The 16,885-nt window shown below is 44.8% G+C and overlaps 1 protein-coding gene across 1 annotated transcript; it reads right to left on the reverse strand.

The window, feature by feature from the left end:
- Positions 1 to 3,626: 3,626 nt before the first annotated feature.
- On the reverse strand, positions 3,627 to 10,798 carry LOC308482062 (transmembrane protein 14C-like). The gene is made up of 6 exons (XM_081015077.1): positions 10,670 to 10,798; positions 8,170 to 8,286; positions 7,358 to 7,434; positions 6,252 to 6,353; positions 4,470 to 4,557; positions 3,627 to 4,274 (listed from the first exon to the last, which is right to left on the reverse strand). The coding sequence occupies exons 3-6, from the start codon at positions 7,431 to 7,433 to the stop codon at positions 4,217 to 4,219; spliced, it is 324 nt and encodes a 107-aa protein (XP_080871203.1). The 5' UTR covers position 7,434; positions 8,170 to 8,286; positions 10,670 to 10,798; the 3' UTR covers positions 3,627 to 4,216.
- Positions 10,799 to 16,885: the final 6,087 nt, after the last annotated feature.

Raw genomic sequence — 16,885 nt, forward strand, 5'->3', positions numbered from 1 at the left:
ATAAAAAAGCAAATGCACATGTTTACCATTGAGAAACTGTGAGTCATTTCTATGCGGAGAACAGCAGATGTGCAAAATGTAGGGTAAAGGGTGACTTTCAAATGGATGTTGCTTCCAGAACATTTACAGATAAAATCAGATTTGAACAATGAAAGTCATAATGATTGCTGGAGAATAATCTTCTATTGCATTGTCTAGCTAGCATCAAAGGGTCCATTTGACTTTGTTTTGGATTGCTCTATGTCCTTAACTACCTTTTTGTTTGCAGAGAGTGAATCCATACATCAGGGGTGAGGAAGCTGCAGCCTTTGAGATGTTGCTGGACTCGCAACTTCCATCATCCTGGCCAACAACATCTAGAGGGCCACAGATTTCCCACCTCGGCCATCCGTAGTCACCAAGCCCATGAAAATAAGTGTTTTACAAAGGTGACACATCCCCAAGAGCCCATTTCATGTTGTATTATGCAAGCATGGGACCCCTCCTTGCATGTGGATCCTGCAGAAGTATTGTGAAGGCTGTAAACCTTGTAAACTATTTAACTAGTGACCAATGTATACAGCTTGTCTCTGGATCTGACTTACAAGTGAGTAGGGAAGAGATTCATCTGTACAGCATTTTTGCCCTAATCCCCAGACAGTTATGTGCAAATGTGTACTGGATACAAGTATGTGGTGGTTGTTACCTTTGCATTACACTGCAATGAAAGAAGCCTTTCATTGCACAAAAGATGTGTGAACAGGAGCACTGGAACCCTAAGGAGCCCCTGGATTGAGGTGAAAGTTTTCTTGGAGATCATTTGCAAGTTTAATCCTGTGATTGAGAAATACAGCCTGTGGATGGTGTTGAAGCCTGGTTTCCTACCCAGTAGGCTTAGCATAATTGCCAAGCCAGGAAATAGATGGGTATTTTAATTGTAATTACTGACTGAAGACCTTTAATCTTTGTGTTCTGCAGGCAACTTTTATCCCCACCTTTATGGAACCAGAGTTCTGGTGTTTTGTCACAAATTGTCTGCAGGAAGTCTAGGCCACTGTGGGTTTTTGTGGGGTTTTTTTTTTACTCTTCACTAACTTTGTTGAATCAGAAATTTTAGTTAGTCCCACTTACTGTAGTGCCTTCGCCTGGTAACCAAAGCTGAACAACTATAGAATTTCCTACCGGTTCCTGAAGCGTGTTTATCGTTGAAATCTCATACTTGTAGCATATAGCTGCATTATCTGGCCAGGGACACATTTATGACCTCCTTTCCTCCTTTTGGATGCCATAAAGTACACAGTGGCCCCAAACCTATGTGCTATTTCAGTATATTTCTGTTTTTAGTAGATTTGCTAATATACTAGACAACAGAGATACAAACTGTGGAGAGATATATAAGGTCTGCTGCTTTAACTGCTAAATGTTATGATATGTAATGTATTAAACCTGACAATCCAAAGTTTAAAAAATAGCATGTATTGTATTGTATATTTTTAACTTGTAAAATGTTAGAGTTATTTGCAGGCTAACAAGTATTTTTATGTGTTTTTTAATGTACAGTTTTGTTGTAGAGTATTTATTGGTTGATTTGAGGCTTGAATTAGGATTTAAGCTTTAACTCACTTGAACACATTTTCATAATTTGAATAGTTTACTGATGTGTTAAGTGTGTTTTAACATGAAAACCTTGAATTAACTAGTAGCAAAAAGGGGCAAGTGATTATATTAATTCAGTAGTTTATCTAAGCTGCTGCTATGCAGGCAATATTATGTTCCTATGTGGAGTTGCAGGAACATCAGACTAATACTGTACTAGTTCCCTCATGTTAAGTGGGGTTTCAGTCTTTCCAGGTTTACGCAGTTTCACTGAAATGCTATATTGTAGGTATCCGTCTACAGGTTTGTATGTTAGTAAAAAGCAAGGAACCTGCCTTTCTGACTGGGGTGTTTTCAGCTGAAAATCATTTTCTTTTATAATAAAGTTAACTTCTCAGATACACAAGACTATAATAGTCTTCCATTAGAACACACACACACGAGAGTCTTAACTTTAGGCTGAAGCTATACATTTACAGGGAACCTGTTCCATCCCTGTAATGAACTGTTCTGTTTTGTACCTAGACATAATTCTTATGTATGTTTTCCCCCTAGGTAGGGCTAGGATGGAAACATGAAATTGACCTCAACCCACAGGGTAAATGATGTTATGGAGAGAGGGGGCATTGTGGCAGTGTCCTTTAGAACGTGTGATTTCATGCTTAGTTTCTGGGAAATGGTACAGCAGGGGTGTCAACTTGAATAAAATATATGGGGGCCCAGGTAAGCCCCGCCCGACATAATTGATCACATGACACAATGCACACACACCATGTGAATGGCAAAGCCCATCAGCTTTGGGGAATGTCCCCCTCAAATATTTTTTTTGTGGGGGCCAAAGCCCCCACAGCCCCTAGGAGTTGGCTCCTATGCTAACAGGGGTGCATGACTTCAAAGTTGAGGTGTTGGTTGCGGCAGGAAATTTTGAAAACTTAGAAAGTGTCATTGTGATAACGTAATTTCCGGACTGCTTGTGTTTATGGTGTGATTAAAATTGCCTGAGTCAGACAAAGGAAGAAGCAGCTCTCCTGCTACTTCAGCAGCAAGGGGTCATGAAGCCATTTAGGACTGTACTTTATCTGCTTTTAGGGTCTTTCTGGACCATTATAAAAACAGTACCCTGCCCCGCTCTGCTTCAGTGGCTGCAAGGCAGTGCTATCCTCATGCAATATTGAGGGAATGTATTCATTCCATTCAACTGCTATGGATATATCACAGCACCCACATAATCACTGGATCAGTACCATAGTCTCTTTAAAGGCAATTAACCATCAACAAATATCTGTGTAAGCATTTACCGTATTTTTCGTCCCATAGGACGCTCTGTCCCATAGGACGCACCTACTTTTTGGGGGGGGGAATAAAGGGAAAAAAATTCCCTTTATTTCCCCCCCCAAACCAGATCGGGGAACAGTGGGATGGCGGCGCTGCGCCTCCCCGCTGTCCCCCGAGCTTGTGGGGCTGGCCGATGTCTGCCCGGCGCAAGGGGCGCTCTGCTTCAGGGTGCCCCACGCGCCGGGCGGCAGGCTGCAGACACCTGCGCGGAGCACGGGGCGTCCTCCGAAGGGCGCTCCGTGCTCCGCGCTGCAGGCTGCTGCCCGCAAGCCTTACGCGCCCGGGGGGGGAGTCCCCCCCGGTGCACAAGGCTTGCCGACACCTGCGCGAAGCACGGGGCGTCCTCCGAAGGGCGCCCCGTGCTCCGCGCTGCAGGCTGCCGCCCGCAAGCCTTGCGCGCCCGGGGGAACTCCCCCCGGGTGCGCAAGGCTTGTGGATAGCTTCCTGGAGCCTGGAGAGCGAGAGGTGTCGGTGCGCACCAACGCCTCTCGCTCTCCAGGCTTCAGCGAAAGCCTGCATTTGCCCCATAGGACGCAAACACATTTCCCCTTCATTTTTGGAGGGGAAAAAGTGCGTCCTATAGGGCGAAAAATACGGTAGTATCTTTACCTGAATAGTATATTTTCAGGTACTGCTGACCAAGGGCAGCCAGCAAGTAAAACACACCCATACACACAGAGACGCACAAAACAAAATCTGCCTTCCACCCTGAAAGGTACCTAGAACTAATTGTTTTTTATTATTGGATAAATGGTTTATTTACTACTATCTTTAAAAAACAAAACCCTCAACAACAGATTTAGCAAACTTTCACCTGATTTTTAAAATATATATTATTTGTAGACACTTAAACAAAATTAGTCACCTTGATAGTAGCCCTGTAAGTACAGATACAAATTTATACTAAGAAGTCCCTCTATGCAGCATCAAAAATTTCAGTTTTTCAAGACAGAGAAGTGAAATACGATACAAGTTAAGGAAATATTTATGATAGATAACACAGCAGCAGCAGTGGTTATCACTGCCACTTTTTCCCCATTCACAATCTTCAAGTGCACAGGGCTATGGGAAGAAATGTGTACATTTTTTAATTAAAAAAGTGTGATGTGGAAGCTGTAATTTTGTAGCTATGACACTTTAGAATTGTGCAAAAGGAGCCAATAGAGATAATATGCTGGTCTGCTTCTGTAGTTAAGTATCTTCTCCAGATGCTAACAATATTTTTAAAAGTCAAAAACTTCAGCTGTTTTTATGTGGCTTGAAAGCTGTCTTCAGGTACTTTATTTGCTTTTTATCTGTTGCACGCTTATGGCTGGAGGGGTTTTTCCATCAGCTGTAGTCCAAGTTTTCCCACCATCAACAGACTGTTTAAATTCAAACACAAACCAACATTTCAGTAAACAGCACAGTACCATAATCTAAATGTTTCACTGTAGTTTACGATAATGACGAGTCCATGTTATGACTGTGTTAACTATATCTTACAGGTACCCACATTCCATTAAACCAAATAATAGTTCATGGCAGGAAAGATGGAGAAGGAAAATGGAATTTTGTACCTGGCACCAGCAATTAACCCCGCAGGCATGAATTTCCTGGAGTTATAAAACCTCATTCCCATCACACCGGTTAAGGTTCCAGAAGCAACTAATGGGGGGAAATCACAAGAATTAAGGAGGATACATTAGTCCACATTACATGTAAAGCTTAATGCAAGCCAAAGCTTCATTCAAATGTTACATTTACATCCTGCATTTTGTTCAGTGGAGCTGAAGCTTGGATGCATAAGGTTCCCAGGTGCTTCCCCCATGCAGACCTAGACCTTTCTAGCCTCTGCCAAATTGTTACATCCTGTGCCTTAAGACAAGGGGTGTCCTCTGAGCACACCCAGCTCCAGTGAAGACAAGCGTTGGGAAGTTTAGTTCTTTAGTGGCAACTATTACATCAGCTCCTAAATTGCAGTAATTATATGCACCGCTCCTGCTAAATAGCTAGCTGGGCACCTCCCTCTTCAGACTTGTGCTGCAACCTGGACCGTTGAAGCAACAGCACAACGACGCCCCTTCCAGCTTAGTTAATCCCCCTCATCTGATGTAGTGCACATAAGCAACTGGTGACTTCTGCACGGCAGCTCCAGCTGCTGCTGCCACTTTAAGCCCCTCCTTGTCCTTGGAGATAGCACATCTCTGCCTGCTTTCCTTCTCTCTCTGACCACCTGGACTCCTCCTCTTCTCCCAACTCTGCTTCATGGGTGACACAGAACCTGACAAATCCCCTTTCCACTGTCCACCCCTTGGACTTCTGCCTGGATCCAGGGGTAGCCAGCCCTCTGCAGGACACTTTAAAATAGAGGTTGGGACTGCCAACCTAGGAATCCCCTGATACCATAAGAAGGGTCAGCAAACTTTTTCAGCAGGGGGCCAGTCCACTGTCCCTCAGACCTTGTGGGGTGCTGAACTATTTTTTTTTAAAGAACGAATTCCTATGTCCCACAAATAACCTAAAGATGCATTTAAAATAAAAGCACACATTCTACTCATGTAAAAATACTCTGATTACCGGACCGTCCGCAGGCCGGATTGAGAAGACGATTGGACCGGATTTGGCCGCTGGGCCTTAGTTTGCCTACCCATACCATAAGACATGAGGTCACGTTTAGACCACAGCCCGAGCCTGCATAATTCCTTACATCAAACCCCCAAATTCTGCAATTTCTGGTTCCATGTTGTGTTTCATTGCTAGAATTTGAATGTAAAGGTAAAGGGACCCCTGATCATTAGGTCCAGTCGTGGCCGACACTGGGGTTGCGGCGCGCATCTCGCTTTATGGCCAAGGGAGCCAGTGTACAGCTTCCGGGTCATGTGGCCAGCATGACTAAGCCGCTTCTGGCGAACCAGAGCAGCGCACGGAAACACCGTTTACCTTCCCGCTGGAGCGGTACCTATTTACCTACTTGCACTTTAACGTGCTTTTGAACTGCTAGGTTGGCAGGAGCAGGGACCGAGCAACGGGAGCTCACCCTGTCGCGGGGATTCGAACCGCCGACCTTCTGATTGGCAAGTCCTAGGTTTAACCCACAGCGCCACCCGCGTCCCTTAGAATTTGAATGTAGGCTGCCACTATTATAAAAATGGGGAAAGGACATCAAGCAGCAGTGGTACGGGGGGAGGCTGGCTGGCCATGCCATATCCCATTTCCTTTGCAGCAAATGGGAACTTGGCAAGCAACAATGGCTGACTGTGAGTTTGTGATTTGGGAAGGAAGAGATTGCAGAAGAAGGAATCACATTGGGTGGGCTTTGGTTGTTGTTTTGGTCAAATAAATCTAAATAAAATACTTACTCAGAGAAAGCCAAACATTCTTTGGATCCTGAGACTGCTGGTAAGCACCCACGCCTGCTAAACCACCAAACAAGAGACCAGCAGCGAGAGAAGGAACGCTACCTAGAGTAAAAGAACAAGAGGGTTGTGGAAGGCCAATGAGTAGTATGGGCCTCAGCAGCAAAACTCCCTTGGATTTCTTCAGCATTGAAAGGCTTACTAAAGTGAGGGAGGACACAAATGCAAATGAACAGGGGCTGGCCATTCAGTTTCTGTCTGACTTTTTTACTTCACTGCATGTCACAAGACAAAATAATACTACCGTTAAAACTGGAATCCTAAAAGAGAATAAAAACAGCACATAATAAATTAATTTAAAGTGGCTCAAATTACTAGCAACAGGCCCCTTTTCAAGGCAAGCTAGCCAACAGCAATTAAAACTCATCTAGCCCCTGAAAGGCTCCTGGAACAGAAAAATAATTTGTCGACAAGGAAGAACAGAGGCGGCCTAATGAGGTCCTCTGGGAAGCGAGTTCCATTATTAAATCTACAAACCAGTATTTCTTTTTGAGAAAAGACAATGAAAGGACATTACATCTTGTGGGTGCCGAGTCCATAGTTAACCTTATTTGGAAAAACTAACGAACCGTTAACCAGATGGTCCCAGGGAAGAAAACACATGCTTAATTTTTTAAAGTACAATTAAAAAACACATGACATGCTCATGCTGCTTTTAAAATAATAATTGAAATAATGATTTTAATGTGCTGTGAATATATGATTTTGTCTGTCCTGAATCTCTCAACATTTGGTGATAATGGGGATGAAGTGAGTTCTGAGTTTTGTGATTTATTTATTTGCTCCCGCAACAAATCAATGTGGACTACGAATCATGGAAGAAAGCAAACTGCAGCATGTTATATTCCAAAATGCAGGCATTGCTATATTGCTGATAGCTATCCCTGAATGTTTGGCACAATGAGGACCACATGCCTTTATTGCCATATACCAAGTGCGTACTAAAAATTATTGTACCAGCAAAGGCTACGAAGCACAAATATCCATGTCATAATACTGAATGAAGGATGGAGAAAACAGAAAAAGGGTCTGACTTCTTAATACTATACCTGCTTTTGCATAGCCAATTACTCCTCCTGAAGCAACCAGTGCTGCATAACCGTAGCCAAGCCAGTCCGTACTCATTCTGGAACATAAAGATGAAAATGCAATGTTCAAATATTTTCAGCTGAGCTGATGGTGAAGGATTTCATGGCTATTAAAATTGGAGGCTGCAATGCCTAATTCATTCATCCAAACTTATTAAAGACATTATATCTGAGCTTTCGCACAAAGTAAAAAAACGCTTTTGGAGTGGAACATAATGGAATGTTAGCACCCATTTCTGTGTTAATTGCTTCCAGGAAAAAAAGATGTTTGCAACCCCCATTAGCCCAGAAAATCTCAGGCGTAAAGTGATGAAATGTGGGGCAGAATACCAGCATGCATTTCTCCCCCACTGTTTTCATGGGGGAACCATAGCAGAACAGAAACATGTATGTGCGGAAAGAGTGGGGGAGTAATTATGCTGTCCAATGACATTTGTTGTTGTGTCATGCCACGCCTATTTGCGAATGAAATTTAATGTGACCTGCCAGTATGTTGATCCAAAAGCCACAGTTCCAGAATGCGACAGGTACCATGAATGATGTATTAGCAAATGGGACAGAAGTGCTAGCCTTATAATCAGGAAAACCAACGCAAGATTTCCCAGGTCTAAATGCACTGTAAACATACCCTTATTTAGCATGCATTGGGGTATTGCATGCACAGTCGCACAAGAGGCAAGCTTTGGGGCTACAGACCCGTCTTCTTGCAAGGGGCAGCAGAAGGTAACTCAGAACAAAAATTACCTCTCTCCTTCCTCTGGCTTTCATCTCACCTGTTTGTTTATTAGGGGCACGCAGTTCCACTTCCCAAGGTCTCGTGGTTCTTTTACAGCAATACGTCCTTATCTTAATGCTTCTCCTCTATTGGAGGTGATGTTGTGCAGAGGAGGCTGAAGGGGGGGGGGGGGCAAGGGCAACAGGATAAAAAGGTACACATTCCATGCCCTGAAATGTTTGCATATACCTGTTTTACACTTGGATTTCACTTGCAAATTTAAGAACTACCAAGTATCACCATGACATGTCAACAAGGCATGTCAACAAGGCCAGTGCAGTGCAAATATGGCAGCAGGAGTATTGGCTTGGCTCCACCGGTGCATTTGCACTGCACTGATCTCGCCACCATCGCTGCTCCTCTCCTCTCCCCCTTTCTGTCCAGGTATGCAGCCGTGATGCAGCCAGAGAGAGGTCAGGTGAGTGTCCTACCATGGTAGCATCCCTACCATGCCATCCCCTACTGGTGATGATGCCTAAATCAGAGAATTGGAGGGTGCCTGGTGGCCTGCTTAGTTCAATTCAGAGGGCTTCCTAGCCTCTGCTTCAAGACCTCCAGGAAGGGAGACTCCACCATTACCTCTTTGCAGTCAGTTCCATTGTAAGACAGATCTTACCATGTTAGGGAAAGTGACCTTCCCAACACAACACTTTGACACAGCAGAACACAGATTTGTTGAGGCAAGAGCTCTGTTTCGATGTCCTTGGAAGAAGGTGGGTGGGAACAAAATGGTACCAATGAATGAGTCCCACCACAGGGGAAGTGAAGGTCATGAAACAACAGTAGCTTATCTACCCCTGACTACAGTTCATAAATCTGCAGGGGAAATCCAAGTCTAAAAAAGCACACATCCATCTACAGTGGTACCTTGGGTTACATACGCTTCAGGTTACATATGCTTCAGGTTACAGACTCCGCTAACCCAGAAATAGTGCTTCAGGTTAAGAACTTTGCTTCCAGATGAGAACAGAAATCGTGCTCCAGCGGTACAGCAGCAGTGGGAGTCCCCATTAGCTAAAGTGGTGCTTCAGGTTAAGAACAGTTTCAGGTTAAGAACAGACCTCCGGAACGAATTAAGTACTTAACTCGAGGTACCACTGTATTTTAAATTAAAATTTTATGTCAGGGGAAAGGCACCAGAGGGGACCACCACACAGCAAGAAAGGAGCTAATAATCAGAGTTGGAAGAGACCCCGAGGGTCATCTAATCTAACCCCCTGCAATGCATGAACCTTTTGCCCAATGTGGGACTCGAACCCACGATCCTTGAGATTTCATGCTCTACAGACTGAGCTATCTCCTTAATTCATTCTGGGTGGGTTGACCATTCTTCTTGTTGCAGTCTAGAATCCCTGCAGTCACATTTAAAATATACGAAGGTGACAAGCATGACTATTCTGTGTTAAGTAATCCAGAAAAAGGTACTCTTGCTTCAAGATGCAAAAAGAACCAGTGGCTTCAAGTTTACAAGAAAGGAGATTCCGACTAAACATCAGGAAAAACTTTCTGATAACAAGAGCTGTTTGACAGTGGAAGGGACACCCTTGGGAGGTTGTGAACTCTCCTTCCTTGGAGGTTTTAAAGCAGATGTTTGTTGGTCATCTTGTCATGGATGCTTTAGCTGAGAATCCTGCATTGCCGGGGGTTGGACTAGATGACCCTTGGGGTCCCTTCCAACGCTACAATTCTATGATTCTAAGCGCTTTTATGGGTCAGAACCAGCAAATAGGTGCAAGGACCTCAGCAAAACAGCTGGCATTAGGTGAACCACCAGAAAGTGCCTTGAAACAAGTTGTGTGGCAGGGGGGAAGCTAACCCCTTCCACACCCTGCTGCGCCTGTTGAACATCCACCTGCCGTGCTGCTGTTCAGGGGCTCTGAGCCTCCACCAGCCTCTAGAACAGGCATATGCAAACTCGGCCCTCCAGATGTTTTAGGACTACAACTCCCATCATCCCTAGCTAACGGGACCAGTGGTCAGAGATGATGGAAATTGTAGTCTCAAAACATCTGGAGGGCCGAGTTTGCCTATGCCTGATCTGGAGTCTAAAACAATGTAGCACCCAGTAAGGAAACAGAGAGCAACTGTATCCCGGCGGCGGCAGAACTGTAACTCGCGGCCTTTAGATGGGCTAATAATAAACAGGCCGGGCAATGGGAGGAGACCGGCTGAGTCTAGCCGGCGGCACAACCTCCGCGATGATCGGGTGCTTCCTGCAAGCGAGGGCAGCGTGCCCAAAGCAGCAAGGTGCCCCGATGCACCTGAAAAGTAGGGTATCTCTTTCCCCCATATAGGAAGCAAATCCACCACTTTGGCTTGATCGCCCCACATTTGCACCAACCAGGCAGCCATAGACCATTGCAATGGGGCGGAATGTGGGCGGAATCCATAGTTCCTACTCCTCCAACGCCAAATTGTAACTCAGAGGGAAGATGCAGCAAAGGCAAAAGATTCCCCCCTGCTGCAACGGAGCGCACAGCGCAGCGCCCCAGACTGACCTTCTTCCTCCAAGGGCGCACAGCGTGAGGATTGCCTAGGACGCTCCCCCTCCCCCACTGACGGCGAGCTACTCGGTCTCCCAGAGGCCCCTCCGCTGCGGGAGCGCGCAAGCGTGGACAACCAGCAGCACGCCCGAAGTTTCCGTGCTCGAGAGCGAGGGACGAGCGGCACTTTGCCCGGAGTTCACGAGCTGTCAGTGCGGTGATTCTCTTGCTTAGCCGCCGTCCCTTGTTGTTGTTGTTTGGAGATGTACGTGCGTAACGCCATGAGCATAAGAAGCTGTTTTATACTGAATCCTGGTTCAGATTTGATTCCTGAATTGCAGGGGGTTGGACTAGATGACCCTCGGGCTCCCTTCCAGCTCTACAATTCTATGAATCAGGCCACCTACTTCAGTATTGTCTACACTGAGCGGCAATGGCTCTCCAGGTATATTTTTTTTGGGGGGGTGGCAAAGTTATTGAGATTTTTTTTTTAGTTTTGCCCAAAGTTATTGAACTTTTTGGGTGTTGTTGGTTTTTTTGCAAAATCTCCAAAAATAAAATAAAATTGAAGTTTTTAAGCTATTCTTAAATAAATTCTGCAAAATCTACACTTCCGACATGGGTTGCAATGCTTCCAGATTTCCCCAGACTTTTCTGTTTGTTTGTTTGTTTTTAAAGTGATTTCTGCCCAGACACTGTTTGCGATGGCCAAATCCCAGTTATGGCAGCCCTATACCTAGTCCTGGGATGTTCTGCATGCAAGGCAGATTACCTACTACTGAGCTATGGCCCTTTCCCATAGGAATGGTATTCAACTATGTCCAAGCAGATGTGCTTGCGGATGGGAGGTGATGGTTCTCTCATATATATATATATATATATATATATATATATAAAAATTTAGAATATAGGAAGCAAACATGCAATCAATTACAATTCCTATTACCAGGGGAAATGTTATATCTGAGGGCTGATCTTGTGAAACAACCACTAATAATATATGACGGCAGTTGTTTGGGGGTTTGTGCAGGCCATCAAAATGTGTTTGTCTAATTCTCTGAGATAGAGAGAGAACTGGGATTGCAGGTCCAGGATACTTTATGGTGAAGTTTGAAATCATTTTAGCGAACACCCCCACCGCGCACAGTCATTTGCAACTCATCGGCCAATAGGAAGGGCTTTTGAAGCTGGGTTTCATTCTTTCTTTACCTTTGCACACACCATCTGCAGAGACTGCTTTGAATACCAGGGTTCAGTTCTCTATAAATTTCAATGGAATGTTAAGAATGTTTCAGAGCATATGCAGAGAGCACGCTTTTCACCACAGCCACCTCTAATGAACTGGCGTTTATCTTCTTGGGTTTTAATGGCATTGGAAGGCCAAGGGATGAAGCTTCTCAATTCAAAAGCAATTTCAGCCTCGCCCCACTTATCTTGTTTCCACAAAACAAATTACAACTGCAAACTGAGGACCTTTAACTAAATGCAACTAGATATGCATGCGTGGGAATCTCAAACTCTCCTCATAAACTCGGAGCCATGAAAAAACAATCCTTTGTTTGCAGATTATAAAAGGATAGGAGGAAATTGCTTTTCAGTGCCAGAATAAGCTCCTCTGCCTTTAACTCCTTAATATCAAATAATTATTTGAGTAGAGCGAGCTAAAATATTTGGGGTTTTTGAGAGCACAGTCCTAAACTTACCTTTTTAGAAGTAAGCCCCCAATGTGCTCCATGGGACTTGGGCCTAAGTAACTGTATAGAATTGCCACCTAAGACCTGGTTGGCACATAACACTTAGCCAAACCATGACTTAGCATGAACCAGCAAATGTGTGCACTCCCAGAGAGATCACAGCACTCCTCCAGAGATCCTTCTGTTGCCCTGCTATGCAGTAGTAAGCCATGGTTTAGCTTAAAGATGTGAAGGCCTGGGGGGCGGGGGACAGATTTTAAAAAGAAAAAAAGTCTGGTTTTGTTGCTTTCTGCAAAATCGATGTAGGTGGAAGTAGATGTCAATGAGGGATTGAAGTTATGGCACATCATTGAATGTACAATCCCAGGGACACAGGTGGTGCTGTGGTCTAAACCACCAAGCCTCTTGGGCTTGCCAATTGGAAGGTTGGTGGTTTGAATCCCCGTGACGGGGTGAGCTCCCGTTGCTTTGTCTCAGCTCCTGCCAACCTGGCAGTTCGAAAGCACATCAGTGCAAGTAGATAAATAGGTACCGCTGTGGCGGGAAGGTAAAAAGCATTTCTGTGCACTCTGGTGTCCATCATGGTGTTCCGTTGTGCCAGAAGCAGTTTAGTCATGCTGGCCACATGACCCAGAAAGCTGTATGTGGACAAATGCCCGCTTCCTCAACCTGAAAGTGAGATGAGTCCTGCAACCCTATAGTCACCTTTGACTGGACTTAACCATCCAGGGGTTCTTTTCCTTTTACCTTTTTACCTAAGTGTACAATGTCTAAAGGCATTCCATGGAACCTTAACTGACATATTTGCCTTCAGGTGGGTGTAGCTTGAGCATGAGTTATTTATTATCTTGTGAAATATTATACAGGGCACTCATTACTCATGTATGTTCTACAACACAATCAAAATAAAGGCACACCCACGGTTACAGAAACAATGCCTAAAACTTGTAGCTATGACACTTACAAGTCAAAGGAAAAAAAACAGTTCAATGTGCACAAATACTTGGTTGGGAAAGTATCTCAATTCCAGAATGTAATCATCATAAAAGGCTACCATTCAGCAACATGGGAGTTGTCTTGGGGTGTCTCACAGGGTTCAATCTTATCCCCCTGTGTCATTTCTCATCTATATCAGTGGTTCCCAATTAGCTAATTACTGAGGGCCCCCTATTTTTCAAAAGCCAAGCCACGGACCCCATACTTTTGAAAATTTTGATAACTCTATGGCAATTACCTCTACAAAGCAATTTTTTGAACAAAATGTGGGGTAGCCCCTAATAAGCAAAGGATTTTAAGTATGCTAAAAATGAACAAAAAGACCATAAAATTTGTGATATTGCCATGCAAATATGACAAAAAATGGGGGGGGGGGAGGCAAGGGGTGGGGCCGTGGACCTCCAGGAGCTGATGGCACCCTGCTCTTTCTCTGTTCCATCTGAATCAGGAGAGGTGGTTGAGGTGTTAGATCCATGCATGGAGGCAGTGATAGATTGGATGCAGATCCCTTTTGGACGGAGATGATCTGGCCACTGTACTCCATGCTCCAGTTACTTTCAGGTTGGATTATTACTACAACATGCTGTAAAGGGGACTGCCCTCGAAGACGACTTGGAGATATCAGTTGGTTGAGAAATGCAGCAGCCAAATTAACAGCTAGGGCTCCATTTAGATCTCGTATCACCACTGTTTTAAAACAGCTGCATCGGTTATAGGTTTGTTCCTGGGCCCAGTTCAAGGTGATTAAGTTGGTGTTTAAAGCCCTAAATGAATCGGGCCTCAAATATATGGAAGACTGCCTCCTTCCCTACAGCATCCCTCTAGGATGCTGAGACAGGCAGCGGAGGCCCTCTTGGTACTTCCTCCATCCTCAGAGGCTCAGGGTGCTGGTGGCAGCAGCCTGGCAGAAGGCATTCTCAGGGGCAGCTATCACAGAAACACACCCAGGACTCCAAAGCAAAGTGGATCTTTTGTGCTCTGAGGAATCCTTTGGGGCTTCATGGTGTTAGATGGAGAATAAACAAAGGGGCAACATATTTCGCAGGTGTTGAAAAGATACGGCAGCTCTGCCAGCATAGTTTGAAACATTGTTCACAGGAAAGTTTCACAAAGGTTTTTGCTTTTTGAAAGAGGGCAACCCTAGCTTTTCAAGCAAAGTATCGTAGCCATACGACCTGCAGCTTGTAATAGTGCACGGGCGTTTTGCTTGCAGTCAGCATCTACTTTACCTGTTGTGCCTCTTTGCAGAAAAGATTGGGTGCAAACTGCATGAAATACCATTAAGGTCGGTGGAGGTTACGATGCTCAGCACCTTTTCAACTGGCTTTTGTCACAGTGGGTTGTTTTGTAGCAGTTATCAGATTTCACAAGATAAATGTCATACCCCGCCTGTCAGCTCTGTGTCCCCATATTTCCTCCAAGATTCCAGGCTGCTGTAAAGGGATACATCACCTTTATATTCACAACAACACTGTGAGGTGGATTAGGCTGAGAAACAGTGACTGCCTCGAGGTTGCCCAGTAAGCCTTTGTGGATACGGATAGACCTATCACTAGGCAGAGTGAGGCAAGAGAAAGAGTAGAAAGGCAGCAAATGGATAGTTTGCTTATTTCCGTAGATCAAGCTGTTGTTAGAATAGAATTTATTATTTATACCCCGCCCATCTGGCTGGGTTTCCCCAGCCACTCTGGGCGGCTTCCAACAAAGTATTAAAATACAGTGGTCTAAAAAATACAAATAATAATAATAATAATAATAATAATAATAATAATAATAACAACAACAGTGGTCTGTTAGACATTAAAAGCTTCCCTAAAGAGGGCTGCCTTCAGATGTCTTCTAAAAGTCTGGTAGTTTTTGTTCTCTTTGACATCTGGTGGGAGGGCGTTCCACAGGGCGGGTGCCACTACCGAGAAGGCCCTCTGCCTGGTTCCCTGTAACTTGGCTTCTTGCAGTGAGGGAGCTGCCAGAAGGCCCTCGGTGCTGGACCTCAGTGTCTGGGCAGAATGATGGGAGTGGAGACACTCCTTCAGGTATACTGGACCGAGGTTGTTTAGGGCTTTAAAGGTCAGCACCAACACTTTGAATTGTGCTCGGAAGCGTACTGGGAGCCAATGTAGGTCTTTCAAAACCAATGTTATGTGGTCTCGGCAGCCGCTCCCAGTCACCAGTCTAGCTGCCGCATTCTGGATTAGTTGTAGTTTCCGGGTCACCTTCAAAGGTAGCCCCACGTAGAGCGCATTGCAGTAATCCAAGCAAAAGATAACCAGAGCATGCACCACTCTGGTGAGACAGTCCGCGGGCAGATAGGGTCTCAGCGTGCATACCAGATGGAGCTAGTTAGACACAGCTACTGAGGTAGAATTAGCAGCAGCCCTACTGTGAACCACCCCGTGGCACGCCCTAATCACATATGTGTGAAAGTGTGTGTTGTGTGTACTATGTGTGGACAATTGTCACGGGCTGGTTGGATGCAAAGGCATGGTGGGAGGAACCAGGTTGGGAAACCAACCAAGGGAAGAAGGCTTAGAGTCTGGGGAGTGGGATGAGACAACAATGAGTGGTCAGAGGGAGAAGACTGGAAAGAGTAGGTGTCGGAAGCGGAAGGGCTTGGTGAGCTGTGAGTCTGTGGCAGAAAGAAGTCAAGAATCAGAAGCTGAAGCTGGCGACTGGGATGAGGAAGGTCAAGAGACAGAGATGAGTAAGGCTGGTGGAGAGTCACAGGTGTCTCCCTTCCTGACTCCTTGTGACAAGCTCCTCCTGCCCATCTGCCAGAATCAGGAGAGGCATGAAAAAGACGAAGAGATTGGCGGCACGCAGGCACAGTCTCCGATTGTTTGGAAAACACCCTGGAGAGGAGGTAACATAGACAGCTGTGGGGAGGCAGGGACCTTAATCTCAGCAACTGATTTCATGGAGTAAGACCCACAGGGAATGAGCTGCTGTGCTCATTATACCTGACCTTCAGCCAAGTCTGTGGAGATCATGTTTTTGTTAATAAAGAGTTTAGTCCAACATTGAATGGTGTGATTTTACTCACCAGCACACTCTGGGACAACAGGGCACACAATAATCTGAAGTGGCTTTCCAACAGCTACTTAAGTGGTGGCATGAAATTAACCCTGGTCACATCTAGACCATGCATTGAAAACACAATGTTTTCCCCAAAGAATCCTGGGAAATGTAGTTTGTTAAGGGTGCTAGGGATGGTAGCTCTGTGAGGGGTAAACTACAGGTCCCTGGATTCTTTGTAGATAGCCTTGTATTTTAAATGTATGGAGCTGATTTGATCAGTGTATTATTTTAAAGGGAGGGTGTTGTATGAAGCTGTTGTTAATATTATTATTACATATGAACTCTTCACAAAGATCAGAACTGTGTCAGGAAAAGGTCAGGGAACTATATAACTATATAAATGCAACTCTATAAATATAAATGACAACAATAATTTATTATTTATACCCTGCCCATCTGGCTTGGTTTCCTCAACCACTCTGGGCGGCTTCCAGCAGAACATTAAAATACAATAAATGCAACTGAA

This window comes from Podarcis pityusensis (genome assembly GCF_964106645.2).
Source record: "Podarcis pityusensis genome assembly, chromosome: 7".
NCBI classification, from domain to species: Eukaryota; Metazoa; Chordata; class Lepidosauria; order Squamata; family Lacertidae; genus Podarcis; species Podarcis pityusensis.